This window comes from Dreissena polymorpha, chromosome 10, assembly GCF_020536995.1.
Source record: "Dreissena polymorpha isolate Duluth1 chromosome 10, UMN_Dpol_1.0, whole genome shotgun sequence".
NCBI classification, from domain to species: Eukaryota; Metazoa; Mollusca; class Bivalvia; order Myida; family Dreissenidae; genus Dreissena; species Dreissena polymorpha.
In genome coordinates, this window is record NC_068364.1 from 8,865,832 (window position 1) to 8,890,547 (window position 24,716).

General features: G+C 33.4%; 1 protein-coding gene and 2 long non-coding RNA genes across 4 annotated transcripts; 1 reads left to right on the plus strand and 2 right to left on the minus strand.

Moving 5' to 3' along the window:
- The first annotated feature begins 3,838 nt into the window (after nucleotides 1–3,838).
- LOC127848062 (uncharacterized) lies at nucleotides 3,839–6,097 on the plus strand. 2 transcript variants are annotated; one of them, XR_008034336.1, is made up of 4 exons: nucleotides 3,839–4,172; nucleotides 4,750–4,821; nucleotides 5,214–5,341; nucleotides 6,084–6,097. It is a non-coding gene; the product is annotated as an uncharacterized LOC127848062 (long non-coding RNA). The 2 variants fall into 2 exon arrangements; XR_008034335.1 differs by lacking the exon at nucleotides 6,084–6,097 and having other exon boundaries at nucleotides 5,214–5,761.
- Nucleotides 6,098–6,663: 566 nt separating this feature from the next.
- Nucleotides 6,664–9,359, minus strand: LOC127848063 (uncharacterized). Its single transcript, XR_008034337.1, has 4 exons — nucleotides 8,910–9,359; nucleotides 8,447–8,511; nucleotides 7,064–7,107; nucleotides 6,664–6,760 (listed from the first exon to the last, which is right to left on the minus strand). It is a non-coding gene; the product is annotated as an uncharacterized LOC127848063 (long non-coding RNA).
- Nucleotides 9,360–15,147: 5,788 nt separating this feature from the next.
- Nucleotides 15,148–24,603, minus strand: LOC127848061 (fibrillin-1-like). Its single transcript, XM_052380358.1, has 11 exons — nucleotides 24,354–24,603; nucleotides 23,597–23,863; nucleotides 20,642–20,926; nucleotides 20,339–20,448; nucleotides 19,735–19,793; nucleotides 19,460–19,599; nucleotides 19,060–19,185; nucleotides 17,588–17,729; nucleotides 16,832–16,893; nucleotides 16,390–16,460; nucleotides 15,148–15,983 (listed from the first exon to the last, which is right to left on the minus strand). The coding sequence occupies exons 1-11, from the start codon at nucleotides 24,565–24,567 to the stop codon at nucleotides 15,939–15,941; spliced, it is 1,521 nt and encodes a 506-aa protein (XP_052236318.1). The 5' UTR covers nucleotides 24,568–24,603; the 3' UTR covers nucleotides 15,148–15,938.
- Nucleotides 24,604–24,716: the final 113 nt, after the last annotated feature.

A 24,716-nucleotide genomic window follows, 5' to 3' on the forward strand; every position in this document is an offset into this window, starting at 1 on the left:
TAACCCACAGCAAGTTGTATAGATGCGTGTTATCAAATCACTCGTGCTTCGCACTCGTGATTTAATTCCTACGCATCTGTACTCCTTACTGTGGGTTATTCGACAACAAACCATGATAGAAAAATATTATTTCTTAAACACGAAGTAATGAAGACTGACAAGTATTTTACTACGCCAACAGTTTGTTAGATAGAGCTCTGGGGAATATGAATTGAAAAAGAAATGTGAAAGAAAAGTTAACGTCATTCTAAAGTAACCAAATTATGTACCACAGAACGGTTTAATTTATATGAACGGATATGAGTACATCTTGAAGCGTCAAATTAATCTGACAGCTAAAAAAGTACATGAATGTATACTTTTCTGCAGCTTTCACAATAGGTTGCATTAGAGCTTTAACATTATATGATATTTCTTAAAAGGGAGTTTCTATAGTTTTATTATATAGGACGGTATGCACGAATTTTATACAGTATTGTGTTTAATAATAAATAAATATTAACAGCGCCGAGTCGAGATGGTCTCATACTTCCGAAAAAAAAATGCAACATACTTGAGTTTTAATTTTTGTTAACAGATAAAATACAAGGAACTTCTTGTTTTTGATGGTGTTTTGATTTTGATAAAAATATGGATGCACATCATATTTTTTTTATTAAATTAACTATCATTAACATAAAATGAAAATAAGTGACATTAGCATTTATTTTATTTTTGTTTTTGTCGTAGGGCTTTCGAAAAGTTCTTATATGGGTTTTCTTATATTTCTAAAGGACTAATTGGCATTTGTGTATTTTTAAAATTTAGCGCCATCTATACATGTACCGGATACAATCGACAAACTTTACCAACTTCATGGGGTTGGGTATACAATATACTTGTTGTTGTTTTCTGAATTTGCTTCGGGTTTGTTTACAAATCATGGACTATGATCTGCATTTAAATGTGCGTTTTTTTCCATATCTTTTGAAATGGCTGTCATATCATATGTGAATAAATTATGTAATATATTTGTCCTCAGATAATTATCACGAATACAAAATATGCACCATGCAGACGTGTGAAATAACTAGGCCAAGGAAACCTGTTATTACTAATACTAGGTTCGAAAATAGACTCGATGGCACAGATTATAACTTTGAATTAGCAAGACATAAATGGGGATGCGACTGTGATTTGGACATGACAAATATGTTCATGATCATAGTCTTATGACGATAAGCCTCAGTGCTGATGTTCCTTATGCATGGGCATCATTGTGACGTCCAGGCCATGTGGCATGTATGCTGGAGAAAACATTTGAACTATGATTAAATCAAATAACATGTATGCAATCTAACTCTAGACGTACGGGTACATATATTAATTCACATAACATATATGATACATTGTTGCAATCAAATAATACTTCTTTATATTTCCCCATTTGCGTGCCTGTTTCACACAAGAGATCAGGCTATATTTAAACCAAGACACATACTTAATGTAGATTTAATTGTAATCGTTAAGCCATTAAAACTGAACACATGTGAGTTATTAGGCGCAAACTAATAAATTCAACTTGGAAGTGTGAACAAGAAGGACGTCTCGTGTTTAACAAACGATGGAAATAAAGAATGGTACAAGTTCATTAGTAAGTGTTACGGAATATCTGGTGCGTTAAACAGCATGTAAATAGAAATGCATGGATATAAAAGAGGAATACTCAAGACAAATTCAAAGAAGGTAAAATTATGTTTTTTGTAACATTCCTTAATACCTCTATGATCACACGTGGCGTGTACATTTAAACTATGATAGTGCTCTTGATTGAAATATTGCTCCTCGTGTTATCAATATGTTTTTCCTCGGTGTAAAGGATTGCGTCCAGTAGGTTTCTCATGTACGACCAGTCTATTTTTTTGGTCGATGTTTGTAAGGTTTAAATCTAAATCGTAGGCGTATTTCTTAAGGTTCGCCAGTTCCCGTAAATCTGTCAATTTGTCGAAATGTTCATGATATTCTATCGTTCAATGTGATCCGTTTTTGGCTGTTCATTGATTTTTCGGATAAATAGAACCCAAGTCACATACCTAGGCGAAATCTTATCCAAAACTTAACCAACACATGCACTTGTTCGGATATATGTTTTTAAAAAGAATTTCATACCATAAAAGATATTACTAAAGGAAATATTCACTGGATAAGAATTTTCCAGAAGTATACACATTGCTACTGAAGATGTAATGTTTTTATAGTTCTGACACAGCTTATTTTGTATTTATTGCTTTCGGAAGGTAATGTTCGGCTCTTATTAGGACCATGGTGTTGTAGAGAAATTTGGACATTTGCATCCCGTGTATACATTTATAGTATGCACAGGGTATTTTGCAATTACCCCAGTGACTCATTACACAATGGTAACGTGGGATGCCACTTTTGTCTGTGCATGTTTACTTTAAATCTGTCTGACTTTGACTCGACATATGTGTTTAACTTGTTTAAATCGTTAAATTTAATATTACATTATACTTTCTATAAATAATAACACTTTGACGTCACGAGACGGCCATTATTCGTATCCGCCGCGTCAATCTGATCATATCGAAACTGGGCAGATTAAATAATTTTTTTTAAAAGTCCTATCGAGCGACTTCTACGAAATCACACTCAGTTTTAGCCCACGGCGAAAAATGAAATTAGGCCCTAAATCATGGAAAAAAATGGTAAAAAATAATTATTAAATGTAGCACACAAAAAGGAAAGTTAAAATAGCGATAACAACTAAAACTATAGATAAGTTTGATAACACGCTTTCAGCTTTAAAATGAATCATCAAACAAAATTATTTAAACGACACGCTTACACTTAAGACAACTTTAACCGCACGCGTATAACAATACAATTGCAACGACATAATCTTCCCTTTTTAATTCTTCCATCCATCAATGATCGATCATAGTTGAGAAATAATTCGCGCGTAAACGTTATAGTTTGTTGTCGAATAACCCATGGCCGGAAGTTAAGATGCGTAGGGATTAAATCACGAGTGCGAAGTTCACGAATTATTTCAATTCTAACACGGTTTTTACTAAAGATTTATGCAAAGTATTTTTTTCTTGTGTACTATTTTATGTGAAGTTCCGCCCATAAAAATTACTTTCGGCTGTACTGTCGATCAGACGTGACCATTTAATACCGGATTATTACGCTGATAGAAAATATATCGGCATGTTTTGTTTACTTACAGCGCGTGATTTCAGTATATAAGTTCTGCCCATAATTATTGCAGAAAAACCCATAGACGATTTTCTTCTTTGTTTATCTGAAATTTGGCACGTGCCATGTTAGAATATAATTTAAACCACGATGAGGTTTTTTGGAAACGATTGTAACAAATTCCATCCAATATGACCAAAACTAAGAAATCGAATGACTGGTCGAATCGGTTTATTTTATACCTATTAAAGTTTTCAATTATACATGTCAGACACTCAATCCGCATGTTTTGAATTCGTTCGATGCTCTTTAAAAAATTACCGTTAAACAGTAAGAAGTGTTTTTGCAAAAATGCCGAGAGTCTAGTTTAAACTGGTATGATTCGTCACATAAATTACGCCACACGAAATACGTCATAAATCACTTAAATAATTGGATGAAAATTAAAGTACGGCAAGCTGGTTTATTTTAGTGAATAAACAAAGCAGGGTGATATGTAATATTAACGATAATAGACCCTAGCCGTATAACGGCATGCAGACCAAAGGCCCTCATGTTGTTATATCGGAAGCGGGCCGGTTGCAGGAGGCCGTTTTATCAACTGATCTTAGCATGATCTTACGTAAGATTCGGAGGATTTTGTCGTACGCTTATCGTAAGTACTGCGTACCGTTTTATCAAAGAAATCGCAGCTAAGATGTCGTAAGATTTGTGCTTAAAGCTACGACTGGGTAAGACCACACTTAGCGTTCGTAAACATGGCGGCCGCACGCGCTTTAAACGTTGGTCAACCAAGAGAGATGAGAATGTTTCGAGAAAGAAAGGATTTAGCGATCTCCGTGATGGAGAAATATTGATACTATTGGACGTATTTATGTTTGATAACGTTAAATATATTCGTTATATCATTCTCTGCATTAAACGTCCAAGGGAAATGAAACTTGTGATGTTTGGATAATTAATTCGTTAAATAGGTAAGTATTTAGTTATCTTTATTTAATTTCTATCAAAACAAATGTTTTATGGTTTCTTTTGAAGTAAAACAGTTCATTTGTCATTAAATATTGAATGTTAACGGGTGAACTAGCATTCGGATATTTCACATTTCGGACGCTGCTATGTAAGTTAGTTGTCGACGCAATATCTTGATATGCCTTTTGCGCATAAAGTTTTGAAGTTTTTTTCTATCTAATGAATAATAAATAATGCACTGTATAATGTCTGCAATATCTGCCCCAACGATTATAAGTCATAAACTTTGCAATCCCAACATTTGAATATCAATGCTCTGTCAATATTAGATTTATGAATTGTACAGTAATATATACAGTAGCTGAGCAACATATATCTCACACTGCACGGTGAGATGCAAGGTAGCAAATTTATATTTTGATCTAGTTACGCTCTTACCAATGACAATGTCACTTGTCAGTCAGAAGTGGCTTAACTAATAGTGTTAAATCATAAAACATGTGAATTAAATAGATGCCCCAATCATTCAACAAAGTTAGTGAAAAACATTTCACATATTAAAGTATAGTTTATTTGCAGGTTCATTGAGATTGTGTCAAAATGGCTTGGGTCAACACACACGACGCCTCTGTCTTTGTCCGTGGTTTGAAGGTATGACAATAAATAATGTGCTTTTATGGATATACCATTAGAGGGATTATGGCTAGTATTGGCTAGGAAAAAGTGGAATACTACTGTTATGATGATGCAAATATTTTATTTTTTACATCAATGCATTGCACATTACTAAAATATAATGTGTTTAATGTGCATACATAATTTTACTTTTAATTTCTTTCAACAACATAAAAGATTCAATTATATTTCTGTATGTGTGTACACACTGTATCAACAAATAAAATATGCATATCAATGTTAAAATTTATAATTTAAATGAATTTAAGATTGCGTTAAGCTTGCGAACATCCTATAGCTACCTTCATAAACCGTTTAACCAATGATTTTTCCAACTTAAACTTAGCTTATTATAAATTTGTTATTAGACTTTTCTGGAAGAAAACCACAAGAGACACCTACTGGGGGACTCCGGCTATCAACAATAGGTACAACAATGCCCAGTCAAGTGTACTGTGGTTGATAGGGCTTTTGGACTGCCAAAGAGTAGATTTAGGTATGTAAACTTACTACATGTATGTTTATTTAGTTCAAAACAGTTAAACACATTCAGTTAATCAACATAAGACACCATTTAATAAGCACAAAATAAATCTCCCCACAAAATATTGGATAAAAAGTGTGATGCTTTATGCCTTTAATAATCTTTAGCGCATAATTGTAATCGTCACATCTACATCATAACAATTTAGTAAACGTACACCGTGGAAAGCCGTAAGAATTGCACCTGTTCGTCCTCTGTGTCTGTCTGTTCATCTGTGGATAGATTGTGCATAACAGCAACTGCTGAATGACCTTAATGTGTTAATGAATTGTAGCTGTACACAAATGTGTAATTAAATTTGTTTTGTTATTTGTTTTCAAGTTTTGAGCATATATACACAAGTTGTTTGTACTGAAGAAATTTGTCTTTTAATGACTGATTGACTTGTTTGTGTATCTCAACGTGACATGGGGGCATCAGTGAAGGAGACACATGTAGTTAAAAAAAACATTTGATACAGATTTTAAAGTTGCTTTCATATGCATGTGCATGTTTTGATAAAAATGGATGCCATAGATTATTGCAAATTTTGTTTAATGAATTTATTTCTTGACCCATTTTAGTCTTAAATTTAATTATTATCTGAAAATGTAAATCAATTAAATAAAATGCATAATAATCATTAGTTTTGATAATAAATTGGATATTGTAATTAAATCACTAGTTAATATTGATTGTTATTCTCTATTGACAGGTGTCCGCATAAAATTGGCGGTTGTTTATTCATGAGACTCGATGAGTGCTGTCAAGCAGTGGCTGCATGAATGCGCCTGCATGAATGCGCCTGCACAACTTATGCATAGATTAGCAGGTGCCACTGCCTGAACAACTTACTTAGGCACAAGAAGTGGATGGCGTTGTGCACAGTCCACAACAGGACCAAAATGCAGCTTATATGGACAACACATCATTAACTTATTTATGTAGTTGCTATTTTATGCTCACATGTGCACGAAGTGCTATAGGTGAGTCAATGTGGTCAGTCTATGTTCGGCGACATGTGTTAATATTCAATATTTGACTCTTTGTTGATGAAAGATGGTCATTAAGTTTCTGCTAATGATACAAAATAACTTAATAAGTTAATGATTTCTTGTCTATGAGCTGCTGCATTTCGGTCAAGTGTGGTCAACATCTTTGTAAAAGTGTGGATATTGACAATTTCTGCCGTTCTTTTTTGGATTTTTTTCATTAAAGACACACTTTTTACAATAAGCATTTATGCAATGCGTAGGATGATTACATGTTTCTTTTATAGTATAACAAAGTGAAAATAAATTCTACTCCTTTATTTAATTATCTTTGTAACATAACAATACAGGGTTTTCTCCAACAACTCTACAGCTAGGGAACAATGAAGTGGAACACTATCTGAAAATGAAATACATTTTATGTTAATAAAATTTGTATTTGTAAGACAAGTGATGAAATAAAAGGTTAACATTGTAACATAAAGAGATGTGGTTTCTGTTTGTTCTTTAAAGAGCATGTACTGTGTATACTGCACATCAGACAAGGTTCTGTTGGAACTAATAGTTTCATATAAAAAATTCTTGAGAATGAATTGTATCATTTATGTAAAGATGGATTGTTGATTCATTATTACACATTCATGATCTACACTTCATAAGTTAATCTTTAATTTTCATGGAACTCACATCTTTTTTTTCTTACCCGCTCAAATGACTGGGCCTCACATGCGCTGTTTCGCGGATTTCCTATAATGATTATATATGAATGAATATGACTCGTAAAATAACATAAGTAATCCAATATGTTATTTTAGCTTATGTATACTCGTTAATTTATTTTCTACAAGTCCATGTAAAAAAAAACAATAACTTTTTTGTATTTGCTAAAAAAAATTAATATTCAATTGATTTTTACAAATGGTATTGTGAAATGTGATTAACCTTTTTTATGCGCCCCCAAAATTAATTTTTTGGGGAGCATATAGTCACCGCTTCGTCTGTCCATGCGTCTGTCTGTCCGTCCGTGCACAATTTTTGTCCGGGCTATTTCTCAGAAACTAATGACCGGAATTCAATGAAACTTTATGGGAAGCTTCACTACCAAGAGATGTGCATATTATCAGCGGATTCTGGTCAGATGATATTTTACAGAGTTATGGCCCTTTGAAATTGTCTATAAAAAATTATTGGCAGGTTCTGGTCGGATGATTTATTACAGAGTTATGGCCCTTTGAAATTTTCCATAAACTGTACATATAGTGCAATTCTTGTCCGGGCTATTTCTCAGCAACTAATAACCGGAATTCAATGAAACTTTATGGGAAGCTTCACGACCAAGAGGAGATGTGCATATTATCAGCGGATTCTGGTCAGATGATATTTTACAGAGTTATGGCCCTTTGAAATTGTCTATAAAAATTTATTGTCCCCCCCCCCAACTACTGTGCCCTCAAAACGTTTCTTTTTATCTGAATATATAGTGCAATATTGTGACAAAAAACAACTTTGGGGAGCATCAACCGTCTCCGACGGTTTCTTGTTTTTAAATAACATGTATTTAATAAATCACCATAATAACTTTATATATGAGTCGCGCTCTGAGCAAATGGGGTTTAATGCATGTGCGTAAAGTGTCGTCCCAGATTTGCCTGTGCAGTCTACACAGGCCAATCAGGGACAACACTTTCAGCTTGTATTATATGTTGCGTTTTAAGAAAGACTCTTCTTAGCAAAAATCCAGTTTAGGCAGAAAATTGTCCCTGATTAGCCTGTGCGGACTAAATAGACTTTAGACTGCGGACTAAATATTCATTAATAAATAAAGACAATCGATCTTTATGAGCTGTCATACATACAAACATGTACATTCAATGACAAAAAGATATTTTGATTTATGCATTTATTACAATTTGAAATGTATCTGTAACCAAGTAACTTAATAAATAACGATATTTATGACACATAATTAATTTGTGATTATGATAACGTTGTTAAACCTTATTTATTTTATGTGTTTTGTAACATTGACACACCTACACGAATAAATGTGCTAACTTTATACTGTGTACTTGATTAATTATCTTACCAACTTTTGTTCAACTGATGTGATGGATGAGATCTCATTATTCACACATGGTTGTTTTTGTGCGTCTGAAAAGAAAGTACAAAGTGTTCAAATTCAAACATTCCACAGTTGAACGAAAAAAGTGATGAATGGATACCAAAAACCTAAATATAAGAAATAATTATGTTAAATATATGTCATAATATGTTAAAAAATATTTACATACATGAACTGGACTGGAATTGTCAATAGAAAACAGCAAGCACACAATACACAACAATTATTATTCCTAATGATTATTCCGTGCAAATTCATTAGAAATGTTTTTATGTATAACTCAAAGTACAAAATTAACCTTTTGCTCCCAGTCTAACTTTCATTTTAAAAATCTTACATGTGACTGACATTGTGAATTTTGTATAATCATTTTGTGGTAAGAGTAAGTTAGTAAGTAAGGGTCATGAGATTTCATTTGTTAATATACCTTAAAGTCCGTCCATTTCTTTATAACTTTGTCTATCGTGGGGCTACACAATCAAATGCTGTTCACTCTGAAATTGAGTGATAGTTTTCAGGTTTGTGTTTACAATTGAAAATTAATTATAAAGCTATGTACACTGTGTAATAAAGTAAAATCTATGCCAAAAATAAATATACAGTAGGCATCCGTATATACTATCGCGGTGGTGTAGTGGATTAGGTGTCCGCCTAGCGATCGGGAGTTCGTGGGTTCGCTCCCTACTCGAGGAGCATTCTCATTATAAGTACGAAGTAGAAGAAGTACGAAAACAAATATATAGCGAAAGAAGCGGAAATGTGTAAGATTAGAATTTTCCTTGAAAAGAGAGATACATTTACACTAAAAACAAACATAAAAATAAATAGTTTTCTTCAAATGTGGGGCATAGAAATAATGTATTGATTGATACTCGAATACTCTTCTGCCAAAACATTAGATATAACAAGAAATATCTTTTAAAAAAGATATACGGCGTTGATTGTGGTCGATGTTTATGAACGATCAAAAGTTATCTCTATGAGATAAAAAGTAGCGGATGCCTTTTTCTGCGCAGTTCTTAGCTACATCATAAGCAAATCAATTACGGGGTGTTGCGCCAGATTTCGTGGCTTATTTTGCTTTATGTGATATTATTACTCAGATATCTATATTTACAGAATAGAAAAACACAAGAAACATGAAAATAAACGATTGCATATAGGTCAGCCGGCAATACTCGAATCTTATTTAATTGCATAATTATAGTATAGTGAATTATTGTGCTCATGCTTAATAAACTGGTCTAAATGGATAAATATTTCTAATTATTTTTATCAAAATAGGTCCTTATCATGCAAATGTTAAAACCATATTAAAAATCGATGATTGACATACCACAATAATATCGCCGAATATCTTTATTTAGTATCTTTCTGATCAAAACAGACTTCAAGTGCACAAAGTTTACGAGACGGCGTTTATATAAAGATTTCTGCAACTGACCGCAAACTGACCTTGATACCTTGCGGATTGGAATGCAATGCATTACAGTCAGTACGTTATTGTCAGTAAGACCGGTGTAACACAATGATCGCAACCCCTTCTGCGAACTCCGGTGATGAACTGTATATAAACTCTGACTTTCACAAATGGCCGGGAGTTGACCCGAAACCTCGCGATTTGAAATGCAATGCAAGTAAGTACTAAATATGACAACATAGCTACTAGTATAAACGCTTTTGCGCTGGTCATTCTCTGAAAATAAAAGGTGAACGCACAAACTGTATTTATGTCGAAAATGGATTGTAAAACTGTTCTATCTATTGAGCCTTTTCATTAGAGATAAAATTGTTTCATGCAGTAAAACAGTGTTACAAAGACGCGGATATGTTTCCAATGTTATGGTGTTATACTCAAATCAGCCAATGGAATAAATGAAGTGTATTCATTCGTACCTAGCCGCGGGAAATTTTATTTGAGTATTATTGGACACTTACAAAGGTCAAGTCAGGGTGAAAAGCTGGCTTATTCAGCTAACGCCGAAAAACACAATAACGATTTGTCATTTTAAAGGCTGACAGTTCCAAACGCCGGAAAATATGATTTCGTTATAACAGTACTTGCAACTAGAATTTTGGAAATAAATACATAAAATAAATGCATAAAACATTTCGATTCTTTGGTGTAAAATAACGATATGAATTTAATAAAAACTCAGTATCAATTACGAGAAAAATTGACAGACATACACGCTACAATATTTGAAGACATGAGTCATGATATTCCTACATTTAGTACTTCTATTAGTAAATCATAACTATCATTAACTACTTGCCTCTGTTTACGTTGTCGGCCATCTTGCTTTTTTGACATAAACGCGGGAAATCGTGTGGGGTTTTTCGCCTGGTTCGCGATTTTCCAGATCGTACGCTTAATTAAAATCTTAGCTGCGACTCGATACTTACGACGGCGTTCATAAAACGGGTATTAGCGGATCGTAAATGAAAAAGTCAAGGATTTAAGATAAGATCCGCTAAGATAATAATGGCCCCGTTTCATAAACAATTCTTAAGTTTTTCGTAAGAATTCTGCGATTTTTACGTACGGACGTTCTTACGCCAATTCCTACGAACGTTTCATAAACGCGTTCGCAGACTTAAGAATTCTTACGAATCTTACTAACGTAAAACCAGTCTGCGCTCTTTAATTGAAGGTTTTAAAAGACGTAAAACTGACATTTGGCGCCATCTGTCAGATTATAATAAACACTACGAGAACTAGTAGAAAAGCAATAAAACTAATTGTTATGTATACATTTATTTTTCTCTTTTAAAATAAATAAATGTGAAGTCGTCAGCAGAAATGCTTTCAAATGAGGTCGACGTTTTATGACGCTAAACGTGTTTTTGTGTGACGTTAAATAACTGCACTTGATTAGTTGAAATTCATTCAGGTGAACTGAAACATATATAACTTGTGATCTTGGTAACTAGTTCAGACGAAAAAGGCACTGGCCCCTCGCGAAGTTATCGCTTATAATGTAAACAGCGTTTTTAAAGTTTGTTGAGTGTAACAATTGCTTTGTTGTTGAAATTGAAATACTCATTGGGGTTAAACGAGCGTAGAGTAACAATACGATGTTGAAATTTACTGTCAAAGTTGGATAGATTTGCGCTGATTAACAGTGGAACAAACTGCTATTGATTGACATGGAGGATTTCTAAATTAAGGAGTTGATATTCCGCATTCCAAAGGGTTTTAACCTTAAAGGGAATTGTTCACAGATTCAGGCATTTTTTTAAAGTATGTCAGTAGAAGCCTTAAATTGCTAGATTTTAACCTCAAAATAGAATTTTAGAAGAGATAAAAACACCAGAAAAATATTGGTATCCATGGGGGTCCTTAAATTATTTAACCTATAACACTCGGCCATCTTGAATTTTATATTTAAGCATTCATTTTATACTTGATATATGTGACCCATGTGAAATAACAAAATTTAACAGAAAAAACAGAATCATTAAAAATTATCCAATCATCACCCTGTTTAATTGTATCCATTACACATGATGAATACTCATAAAAAAGCTGTATTTTCAGGTTGAGTCTACATCATTAGTGGCATTTTGCTCCCTGATTTACAGTACATGTATTCTTTTTTATTTTGTATCTGTTCCTTAAATTTGGAAAATGGTCAGTTTTACTATCTGTGCACAATTCCTTTTGATCTTTATTCTTAGTTTTGTGATCAATGGAATGCCTAATACCATTTCAATAGTAAATGAGATTACGGGTAAGTACTTGTTAAACAATAAGGCCGTAAAACGTGCAAAGCCCTTCTTTATTGTATCTCAAATTGTGAAAAGCAATTCTGAGATTTTTATGTTTTCTAACATTTAATTACTTTTTTGAGTTACTTATTATAAGTAAATGTAATTTTTGTAAGATTAAAATGCACTGACTTGTTCAAATAAAAATAATAACATATGAAAATATATAATTTTGTGTTGTGTAGTACATTTGCTTCCATGGCAACCAATTTATTTAAATGATACCATTGTTATTTTTCTACATTTTGAACACCAAATTAACTCAAAATAGTCACATGGATGTACTTTTCAATTATGCCATAAATTATAAAACAATATAAATACACTAGTCATAATTAAAGAGATTGTTGTTTTTTAAACTGAATTTAGTAGGGTTTTTTTCTGAAAATAATAACCATTTCCAAAAATATTTCAGTTGGATGTTGGTAAAGCAATCTATGCATGTTAACTAAAGGTCTATTTTTATAGGGAACAAAACATATATTTACCTTCTTTAAGATACTTGCAGACCAGTTGGCAAAAAAAGTTGATCTGAATCAAACACATCGTTCATCGAACATTGAAAATTATCACCGAAAATCAAAAAAGTTTGTTTCCGCTTGGATATCAACTAATAACTAAAAATCTATTATTGTTGTTCATTTGAAACATGATTTTGAAGCCTTTATAAATATGGTAAAAAGATGTTTAGTTGTGATATCATAATTTGGATTATTATCATTAGCTGTCTGGCATGTATGTACTAGTTCTACCCAGGAAACAGACTCAAGAGATGTCCACAGTTGAGTAAAAGCCAGATAATGTTTTGGTATCTTCTATGTATCCAGATCCAAACATTTAATACTTCCCAAACAATACAATTTTTTAAATGAAATTATAAAAAATTTACCTTATTTACAAAGGGAAAACCTTTGTTCTGCTTCTCCTGTTTTGGACATTCCATTTACAATAATTCAGTGACGCATCAAACAGAATCAAAGATAACCTTCCAGTAAATTCAATCCTAGAAGGAAACTCATTGATTTTGTTACACTCTGTTAAGTCGTTAGTGCCAAAAGTGGTTGATCCAATAAACATGCCAGTGTTTTGCATCATCCATGACCATGTATTCCAATTTCCAGTTTGCTTCATACATTCCAGTTTGACATCGATCTAATTAAACTTTCATATACAATTTACTTCTGTAACAATCCTCTCTTCTGTATTTACACAATGCTTATCCCGTAGTACAAAGCATGGCCAGAGGTAATTTAAAACAAAAATCCATTCAACTTTGTTTACATTTGACCTTGTTTTATCGTCGCGATTTGGCAAACAAGGGAAACAACTGTGCTCTCTATAATGTACTTCAGAAAGATAAATTTATTACAATTTACCGATTTTGTCAGTTTCAAGAGAAAAGTCACGGTTCTTTTGTCGAAAATGCGCTTAAAATCGTTTTTTTTTTTTATTTTGGAAAATTTGTGAAGACGTGAAATAGCTAAGGCGGCCATATTTGCGAACGCTACGACAGCCTAGACCATGCGTAACTTTAACGTTGGAACTTACGAATTCGTAGCAGGTGGTTGCGTAAGTATTTTTTTGTGAAACGCTTGAATTTTCTTACGGACTTCGTAAGTATACTTACGTAAGAAACCGTGCGTACGAACGTTTATGAAACGGGGCCGTTTAGCACAGTTATGTCGCGGGTCAATTTCTAGTTATCGATTATTGTGCAACATGTTTTATGAGTCGACACTCATTTGAAAGTAAACAGAAAAAGGGTCCATGAAACGTGGGAATTATGAACAAAGTGCTCTTACTTATCAAGCGTTATAGTGCTATTTAAATTAAGCCTCTTAAAATCAAACGAACGTTTCCTTCATGCAGAGTAATTATGACACTAAGTTAAAACGCAGACTTGTTAAAATGACATAATAGTATATCGCTGTTGAAAATAAACAACTTTAGGAAATGGGTAAACAAACTATTAAAACGACATTTACAATACCCCTTTAAAACGCAAGATAATGAATTATGTTTATGCATGTTTCTATTTTATCATTTAAATATAAAATGCCCGGTATAATCTAAGAAAGTGCACAGATCCCTTCGAACTTTCTCGCGTTACAGCGACTTAACAGTCAGCCCGATAAAGTTATTCGCATTTTACGGACCTAAGCGCAACGTGTTTAGCCCGTTTAACACTTCACTACAATGGTTAATGCCCTTTTTCTGTGAAGTAATTCTTATATTTTTTACTCATAAACACAACCAGAAGTTCAGTAGTAGTAGTTGTTTAGTATTGAAGTGCGTTAATATATGTAAACCGCCTCTACAGACAATACTCTTTGATTGTAGAACAGGAACTTAAATACATTTCGTGATCAGTTAAAAACATTGGCAAACAGAGAACCATATTTTACAGTTTTAACCTCATTGCGGTGGTACACAAATTTGCATAGTTCAGAGAAAGTACTTCGAAGATTTTAACAGGTGTTAAATAAATTGCATTTGTATATACAAGATTTAAAACACTAATTTTTGTAGAATAATCGGAAGCTATGTAGTATCTAAGCGCGATGATAAATCGAGTCTAGTCGATTATTTGTCCTTCACTATTTCAGTGGTTGTCATGGGAATCTTAGCTTAATGAACACCAGCTGTGACGACGGTAGCATAACGTTCTACTGAATGGAAAGCAACCACTTACACAAAACATCACAACGCAATTAAACTGATGTTTTAAACTGCTTAACCGCATATGGAAGATTAACAAGAAATATTGAGAATTTAAACAGGTTCCTTGATCACGATAAGATGCATGTATTAAAATGCAAACAACAACAGTAAATTTAAATATTATATGATTTATTAAAAATTAAAAGAGAAAAAGAAATAAAAGACAAACCAGCGGAAACAGTAATTAATAGAAAAGATCTTGCATATTTTTAAACACGAAATAAAATTAGTAGTAAGACAAAATACAGAAAGTATACAAAACGTATGAAACACATGCAACTTAATATTATGTATTAAAGAAAGTTATAACCACCTTTTTAACGAGTAGCTACACAAATCATCATAGTGTACATAATTATTTACAAAACGCCACAATACACTTTAAAAGATACCAAAGTGTCACTTGAATTTTTAGTGTTTATATGCTAAAAAGGCATTTTGGTTGCTTTTGCTGATATATAAAGTACTTGTTATCTTTTGGATCATGAATAAATAGGTTTAAAACTGAAAATGCGTTGTCACGACTTGAAAAAATAACCTGTGGTGTCAATTCACACAAACGAACCGTATGGACTATGTTTTTTTTATATCTGAATATGATCAGTATTTTATATAATATTGTACAAATTCTGTTAGTATTTCAACATAAATTGAACGTTCATATTTTTCATTAGATAAAATAATAAAATAATACAAAACACATATTAAACAAATATATAAAAATAGACAACAAATATAGCAATTATGAAAACCTAATTGGACATTCAAAACAAATGATAAACACCATTGATCAGTATTAAAACTTATACACAATAATAATGTCAGATTCCACATAGGGTGTACGAAACGAAATTTGCATATATACACTTTAAATATGATTCGGTGGAATCGAAATTCACAGGAAATCTAATAAAAGCTTATTTATTAGTGTTTTTTCCTGGCCTTTTCTTCGTACTGTAAATCACTACCCTGCAGTACCTGAATTCTCGTCTGCAACTATTCTCGGAATCTGAAATAATATTCAACTTAATTTACTCGACATGAAACAATCTTCTAGCATTCTTTGTACAATACTTCCACATAATATAGATAGTTAACCAGATTATAATCACTCAAGAAACAAAAATATGAGCCGCGCTCTGATAAAAAGGGATTTAATGTATGTGCGTAAATTGTCGTCCCAAAGTAATATGTGCAGTCCGCACTGGTTAATCAGGGACAACCCTTTCCTCCAAATCTTCATTTCTGCTCTCCAAGAGACTTTAAACAAAAGAATCGAAAAAGCGGAAAGTGTCGTCCCTGATAAGCCGGTGCGAACTGCACAGGCTAATCTGAGACGACACTTTACGCACATGCATTAAACCCCTTTTTCACAAGGCATGGCCCACATGTAGTCGATGTTTTTTTACTTATACCTGAACGGCATCCTGCCTGAATGACAGAGCCATGGATCGCCATGTTCTATACCTTGGGGCATCTGGTTCATCTGAAATTTTTTAATGAGTCGAATTATATACTGACCATATTTTAATAATTCTACCAGTGTGTTTGATAGTGTACCTGAACCGCAACGCAACCCAATAATTCATTCGTTCATACAGACATCGTATAGATCTACTTATAAAGCACTATTTTTTTGAAAAAAATAGTTCACATTTATGCTGAGACAACAGACTGAACAATATGTTTTCAATATCTCCCAATTACCAATAAAATGCACGACCATTAGTTATTTTGAAATATCCTGACGTTTTTTTACGATATCCAGAATACAAGGCCTTGTTTTATTTAATAGTTATCAACAATCAAAAGTAATAACGTGTACCACTACACAAAATAAGAAACAAACACACGTACTTTCATGGCGAACTTCTTTGGATGGTGATCTCCAAAATACCTTCCCACCTTGTCCATCAAATCTAAATGTTGAGCAAATAGTTATGTAGCATTTGGCATCATTATGAACTTTATCATTTCTACAGCAGTAACTGAACAGTTGATTAGTGTTTTTTACTTAACGTTATATTTAACAGGTAAACGATTGTATTTTGAACACGTTATTGAAAGCAGCGTAAATAACAACAATCGATTAGTTTTGTGTGTTCAAACTTTCAAACTATTTAAAGCTTTGCTCACTTTTACAAAATCACAGATCGTTTTGTGATAGTGATGGCAACGAATATTTGAACTTTCGAATATTGAAATAATTCTATTTACTTTTGCGGAACGAATACAATTTTTTTTTGGTTATCAATAAGCGTATAAAGACCAGAAAATGCCTATTTTTCTGTCAAATAGCCGACATTCCATGCTGCGTGTTGATATCAAGTACATATGATACGTGTCAAACTCGAATTGTTGTGTTGACAGGATGCGGATTAAAACATAATTATTAACACGTACATACTGCTCAGTTCGATCATGTTCATTAAACATGATTGTCGGCGCCTATCGGCGCCTATCTTTAATCATGTTCGAAGCAGCAAGCTTCGACAATTCAATGCGTACCTTTTATACCTTTGTCTAGTGATTCAAAATTACGGTTCATTACAGGTCTAATAACTTAAAATGTCAAGACACTGAACAATAAAAATGTTGTTTTACTCATTGTACCGATTGAGGTTATCCAGCCTTAGGGTGTGTTTTTTGGCGTTCCTCGCTTTTCTTTTGATCACAATACATATCGCTGTACAAATTCCTATAGCCAGAATTAGACCTCCCGCCACAGAAACACCTATGATCAGCTTAACATTGTCTGAAACATAATCAGTAATATATTTAAAGTATGATACATTGCTCGTCATAGAAACACAAACGAAAATCTTGGATCTGTCTTGCAGTCAACAAACATGCTTTGTCAGAGAATCACCAACGATCAGATTGACGTTGTCTGAAATATAATCAATAACATAGTAGTAGTATGAAACATTGCTCGTCACAGAAGCAGCAATTATACGCTTGACGTTGTCTGACAAAAAGAAAAACTCAGTATTATAGTACAGCAATCATCAACATCGACACTGTCTGAATGATAGACAACAACATCGTTACAGTATGATAGCTCGTCAAACAAACAACAACGCTCACCTTGACATTGTTTGAAGCCTAATCAGTAACATAGTTATTATATAATACATTGTTTGTCACAGAAACGCCAACGAAAAGCTTTGAATTGTCTGACAGATTGCGAAGAACAAAGTTATAATAACATGTATTGTTTGTCAGACTAACAGCCGTTATCAGCTCGACTTTGTCCCAAAAATTAAAACATAGTTATAGTATAATATACTGCTCGTGACAGAAAAAACAAAGGGCAGCGAAACATTGTATAAAAGACAGAAGAAATAAGTTTTTTAGGATGATATACTATCTGCTCCAGTAACACAAACGATCAGCTAGATTGTCCGACAGACTAAACATTACTATAATAATGGCATTATATATTATACCCTTCATGTTTCCTAATAAAACAAATATTTATAACTTGACGTTATACCGAAATAGATATTTGCTGTTAAAGTTTGAGAACGAATTATTAAAATCAAATTCAGATGCTTATTAGGAATTTAATGTATTTACTATTCTACATACACTCTTGTAATGACTGGATGACGTCCCCTGTGAAGGAACTTAATGTAGTTACTATTCTACATTATCTCTTGTAATGACTAGGCGACTTCACCTGTGCACTAATGTACACATTCGTTAACACCAATTTAAATACAATCAGTACCTGCATGTTCTAAAGTTGAAATTGTTACTAGGCAAATGCTTTAAATGTCTTATACTTAACATGAAATTATTCGGTAAAATAACAAAACACATTATGTTAAATCCGAATTATGAAAATTACCTCAAATAAATCAAGGTTTAATAACGTAGCGATATGGTTATCAGTACTTTTTCAATTACAATTCTCTTCAGAAACACCATACAAGACTTTTATAACGTTACAACGAGAATCTTTTGTGTTGTTCACTAATACAATTGTAATAACTGTTCACAGTGTACTTATTATTTATATTATTTATTGCAAAATATTGAATGATACAATAGATTGGAATAAAACTTTAAGTCATACGCACCTGTGGGCACAATGTTCACTACGCACGAGGCCACACCGTTTGTAACGTTACACGCCATTCCGTATTCACACGGACCTCCTCTTATCTCCTCGAACAAACCACACAGCGTGGCGTTAGCAAGTGGTTCTGCTCAGGGGAAATAAAATAATTGTGATAATTAGTCTAGTCGCCACTGGTCAAGTTGCCGTAATCAGTTTTTCAAATAAGAATATGATGGCTATAGAAAAGCTTGCTTAGTTCATTAATACTGACAAACAATGCGTCACACGTTATAGTGATATACTGTGCAATTCAGCTTGCCTCTTAAAATGAATGAAATCTTTGAAACAAAATATCATTGCAGATATTGACCGATTTATTAGGCAGTAGCTGATTTTGGTGAACCTGAATATTCACCCACCTGAGATTGCTTCAACAATCTTTCCGTCATACGTGATGTTTGTTCCATTCCTAAGATCGCCTAGTGCCTTAGTAACACTTGTAACCGCATCAGCAGCGTTGTTGTAGAAAAGTGTAAAGTCTATTACTAAGCTTCCGCTCCTGCGAAAACGATAACAAGTAGAATACTATATTTAAAAAATAATATGACAGTATAGTTTAATATACGTGAAGTTCAAGCAATTCATTCCAGGATTAAAAAGTACACATGAAACGCTTGCATATAAGACAGCATACCGTAGATTCTTAATGACAATTTGGAAATTTGTAATAAACCGCAACAGGTAGGTCCGTAGCTGCAATGAAACGTGCGTAGTACAAAATGCCAATATATTTTATGTATAATTTATAAACAAACATCGTGTTTCTTAAAACAAATAGACAATTATTTAAATCAAACAGCTATTTACATGTAACCAGCATATTGTTATTTTAAGGATGTCTCCAGTTTTTTTTAATACAAAACGTTATGGTTATTGTCCGAGGATCAAATACTGAACACGTTCATAGGCTTCATATTCTTTGACATTTACAACTCATGATGTATAATTTCGCGCATTGTTGTCCTCAAAGGCTATGGCGTTAAGTCACAAGAACTTACACATATGTTTAACCTATATGGCTAAATAACACGCTGTTAATATACGCTTGTAAAAAATCATACGTCATTTTATGCCCTATTATATTAAACACGTGTTTGAACTTGGTAACCGAACTCATTATCAAACACAATATTCACCATATACCGAAATATAATCGAAAATCGTTTTCAATTTATTGCGTATTTCACGATGTGTAATCGTAACCTAATAAATGAAAAGCACATGCCGTCAGTACATACCGATAATGTAACTTTTCCGGCAACCACTGCAAAATCCCTGTCTGATGTAAGATTAATACTCCCAGCGTCAATGTTCAGTGTTATCTGCAGGTCTTTTTGCTTTCCTGGAACTACCAAATTGTATAACGCGTAATCATCTTAACGTACCCTTCACAAATCATAGCATTGTTGTTAAGATTATCAATTATATCGCTTTATTGCACACTGTCTTTTACATACACATTTCGTACAAATAGCAAAGTCCCTGTTAATGTTTTAATAATATACATTTAAACTTAATAATAATACATAAGTGCTCTATACCTGTCGTAACATTTGAACAAGTTTTGGTAACATCGTCTTTTACAAAGCCTTTCTTGCAGTAGCAAGCAAAAGAACCATCAGTGTTGTCACATACGGCGTTTTGATCCTTACACACATCTTCTTGGCACTCATCTACATCGATTTGGCAAGTACTACCCGTCCAGTTTCCAGTGCACTTGCATGTTCCATTGACAGTGTCACATGACTGGGTGTGGGAAAGTGTGTGCTCCTTAACGCATGCGCATGTATTGAAACATTTTATTCCATAAGTGTTGTCTAAACACTCTGAAAACATATCAATATCAGATAGTTTGGTTTGATCAGAATTTATTAAGCTTTTTGTAGAATATATGTAGCTATATAATACAATACAAACATACATGCTACTTTAGACAAAATATGCTTAATTTTAGGACTGCATTGAAATAATTGAGAAAAAAGCTCAAAGCTTATGCTATGTCTCTCTTCTGGAACTGCTGCTGAGAAGGTGTTAACAGAACAGAGAACAGAACAGAACAACTCTTTATTTACATCCAAGTATATAAGGTATACAATAAGGGCAACATAACAAAACGATTTCTAACAATAGTGTCCGATTCAAGTTGGGATCAGTTATACCATCCATAACAAGTAAACATGTTACTGCAATGTACACAGTGTCAAAACAATAATTAGTGAAGCATAAAAATATATATAAATATACAGTAAAGGAATGGAGAAATTATATAGTCGTTATAAATTATAGATATTAAGTTTATAAACATCAGCAATATTAATGTGTAATATGCTCTATCTACTAAGACAGAGATTAAAGTGGCAGTGTTTCCGCAACTTTAGAAAATTGCGATGAGAAAAGCAACAGTTGCGAGGATGGAGAATCGTTAGCAGGATAAGGTGTTTTCATAAGATAGGGTTGTGTTAAAATATATGACCATCTCTGATGAAAGACTTAACATGTTTGAATATCAGATAATTTGCTTTTTATGATATGTCTTTAACACCCAAGAGAAGAAGTAGCAAAGTTATTGGTTCGAAACTGGACAGACTGTCTAATAGGATTGCTCTTGTTTTCATTATAAATTGAACACATTTAGAAAAGATGATATGTATCTCTTATCTCATTGACAATATGGACTATCCAAAATGTTTTTAGCGTACACATGATCATATAAATTGCTTCAATACATTCGCAAACGGGCGTGACGAATATTAAGCGTCCCCTCACTATCGTAGTAGTGCATGGGTATTTTTAGTTTGTCTTTGTTTAGGTTCGCTTTGAAGGTAGAGAGAGAAGGTGCAGATCTATCAGGTTCCGGTAGGGCGTTCCATATGTTAATAGTTGATGGTAATAAGGATCGTGATCAAAGCTGTGATTTACATGGAATGCTGCGTACACTGTCGGAATTACGAAATGGACATGCTATTCTTTCATCCACGCTAGAGGGAAACAGTGCAGACAAATACGAGAATTAAAGGGAATTATACATCTTGAAGAAGAAAGTTAATGTTAAGTTTTCCTATGTTTAATGGTTCAAAACACATTTCACTATATACATTTTGCACTGATGCTAGACTTGTTCCCCCTAAATATCTGTGCTGCTTCTTGCTGAATCTTTTCAAGTTCTAAACCATCCTGTCTAGTTAAATTATCCCAGACTACATCAGCGTATTAATGAATTGGTCTAATAAATGTGCTATATACGGTAAGAAGGGACTTTGTATCGAGGATGAACTTAAAACTTCTCATTAAATTTATTCTCTGCCATCCTAAGGACATGAGTTAGAAAAATTCAGGCGTTTATGCTTAATGGACGAAACCTCATTTATTTTGCAGTCGTTAAGGAACAGAGGGGATGAATCGGGCGGTCGATTTTTCTGCATATTAAGAAGAACTCGGTTTTGGATGGATTGAACATAACCAACCACATTGCGGCCAATGAATAGATTTTTTCAATATAAGCGTTGAGTTGAATAGCCGCATCAGCCAGATTGTCCACGGTTATATAACGCTCAGTATCGTCTGCAAACAAGCGCACTGGGCAGTGAATATCTCGCACAATGTCATTTTTGTATACACGAAAAAGGAGAGGCCCTAATACGGACCCTTCAAGAACACCAGTATTGATGTAAATTACAACACACCGTATTCTTGCATTAAGATTATCTTGTAACAAGGATTAAAGCTTGCCCGTGATACCACAAAGTCTGAGCTTGTGAATTAGGCATGTGTGCCATACTCTATCAAAAGCCTATGAAATGTTACAAAATACGTCTCTTATGTATTTGCCTTCATCAAGAGCTTTACAGAACAGAAATAGTGATATACCGAGACTAATTTGTTGACAGTGAAATCGTCAGGTATAAAACCTGATTGAAATGGGGTTGTAGAGTGAGTAGCCCTAAAATGGTTAACGATGAATTTTTGATGAATTATTTCAAGACATTTACTTACAATATATTGTTGAACGGAAGACAATTAGTGATTTCGTTTTAAGCTCGACAGTTATTAAACGGGTCAAATAAATTATCTATATGTTTTTCGTTCAAATCGTCGACAAATGTCTGTGAATGTACGATTATTGTCATCCGCCGTAAAAATAAACTGAATTTTTAAATTGGCTAAACAGCATCTTAAGAAAATCTTGATTTTCAAGTTTTGTATTGGCTGGAAATAATAATATCAAATTTAGACGTCTGGTAATCTGCTCCGTTTAAAGTTGGGTCACCGCTGTAGAACAGTCAATGCAAAATAAATCGGGTTTACAAAGATCTTTTTAAGAAGATATTAATAATAACCATGCGTAAAAGTGTTGGTTGTGATTCTGCAATTTCTGGATTGGATAATTCACAAAAGCACAAACAATATGTAAAAATATAACCATCAACTCGTATGTTCCGAAATCATTGGCCGAGGTTTTGCGATGTTTGACAAATAAATAAATCTACAATCGTTACCTGTACAGCTATCTCCTTTGATGCTCGTTTTGAAACCCGAGTCACAATCACACTTGTAGCTACCAAGAGTATTTACGCATGTCGAGTTTGCAGGACATTTGAAGCCATTAGCTGACACACACTCGTCGACATCTGTTTTACATTCAGTGCCAGTCCATCCTGCGGCACAGGTACAGCTCCCTTTGACTGTGTTGCACACGGATGTATGTGTCATATCACACATACAGGTACTTGTACAGCCTTTGCCAAAACGACCTTGAAGACAAACTAGAAAAAGAACTATCATGTATCATACACGATGTCTCATATAAATAAATAAAAAATATCATTTAAATAAGTAAACGAGAATATGTAGAGATATTTTGTTATTCGTTAAAGCACAAAATTTACTGGTCTACAATATTAATGTCGACATTAGGTACGTGAATTTCCCGTTCTTATCAATCTGTCGAATCATGTCGAATAGATGATGGTCTGTATTTAACAACTAATTATTTGACTTAAGTCTATAAGTACAGCACATTTTTTTGTTTTAACTGTAATGTTCATATAGTAGACTAACGTTTACAATAACTTGAGTATGTAAAGTTTTAAACGTAGTTGAATTTATTGTCCTGATTAAAGTTTCCTTTTATGATCTTTTCGCCGGCAAATCCTTTTTTTAAAGAATAGTCATCATATCGCCACAGATCATGGAATCTTAGTTTGTTTTAAAATAAATATATCTTTTCTTTATAAACTAAGCAATAAACGTCACCTGTACAGTTATCAATGTTGCTGCTCTTTTCGAAACCCGGGTCACAATCGCAAATGTAACTACCCCGTGAATTGACACATGTCGAGTTTGCAGGACATTTGAAGTCATTAGCTGACGCACACTCGTTAAAATCTGTATTACATTCGGAACCAATCCATCCTGCGTCACATGTGCAGCTCCCGTTCACTGTGTTGCACACGGATGTATGTGTCATATCACACAAACAGATGCCTGTGCAGCCTTTGCCAAAGCGACCTTGAGAACACGCTTGAAAAGAATACAATGTATCATATTCAATGTCTTATTAAAATAAATAAACCTATCATTAAAATAAGTATACGAGCACATTTTCTAAAACGGATA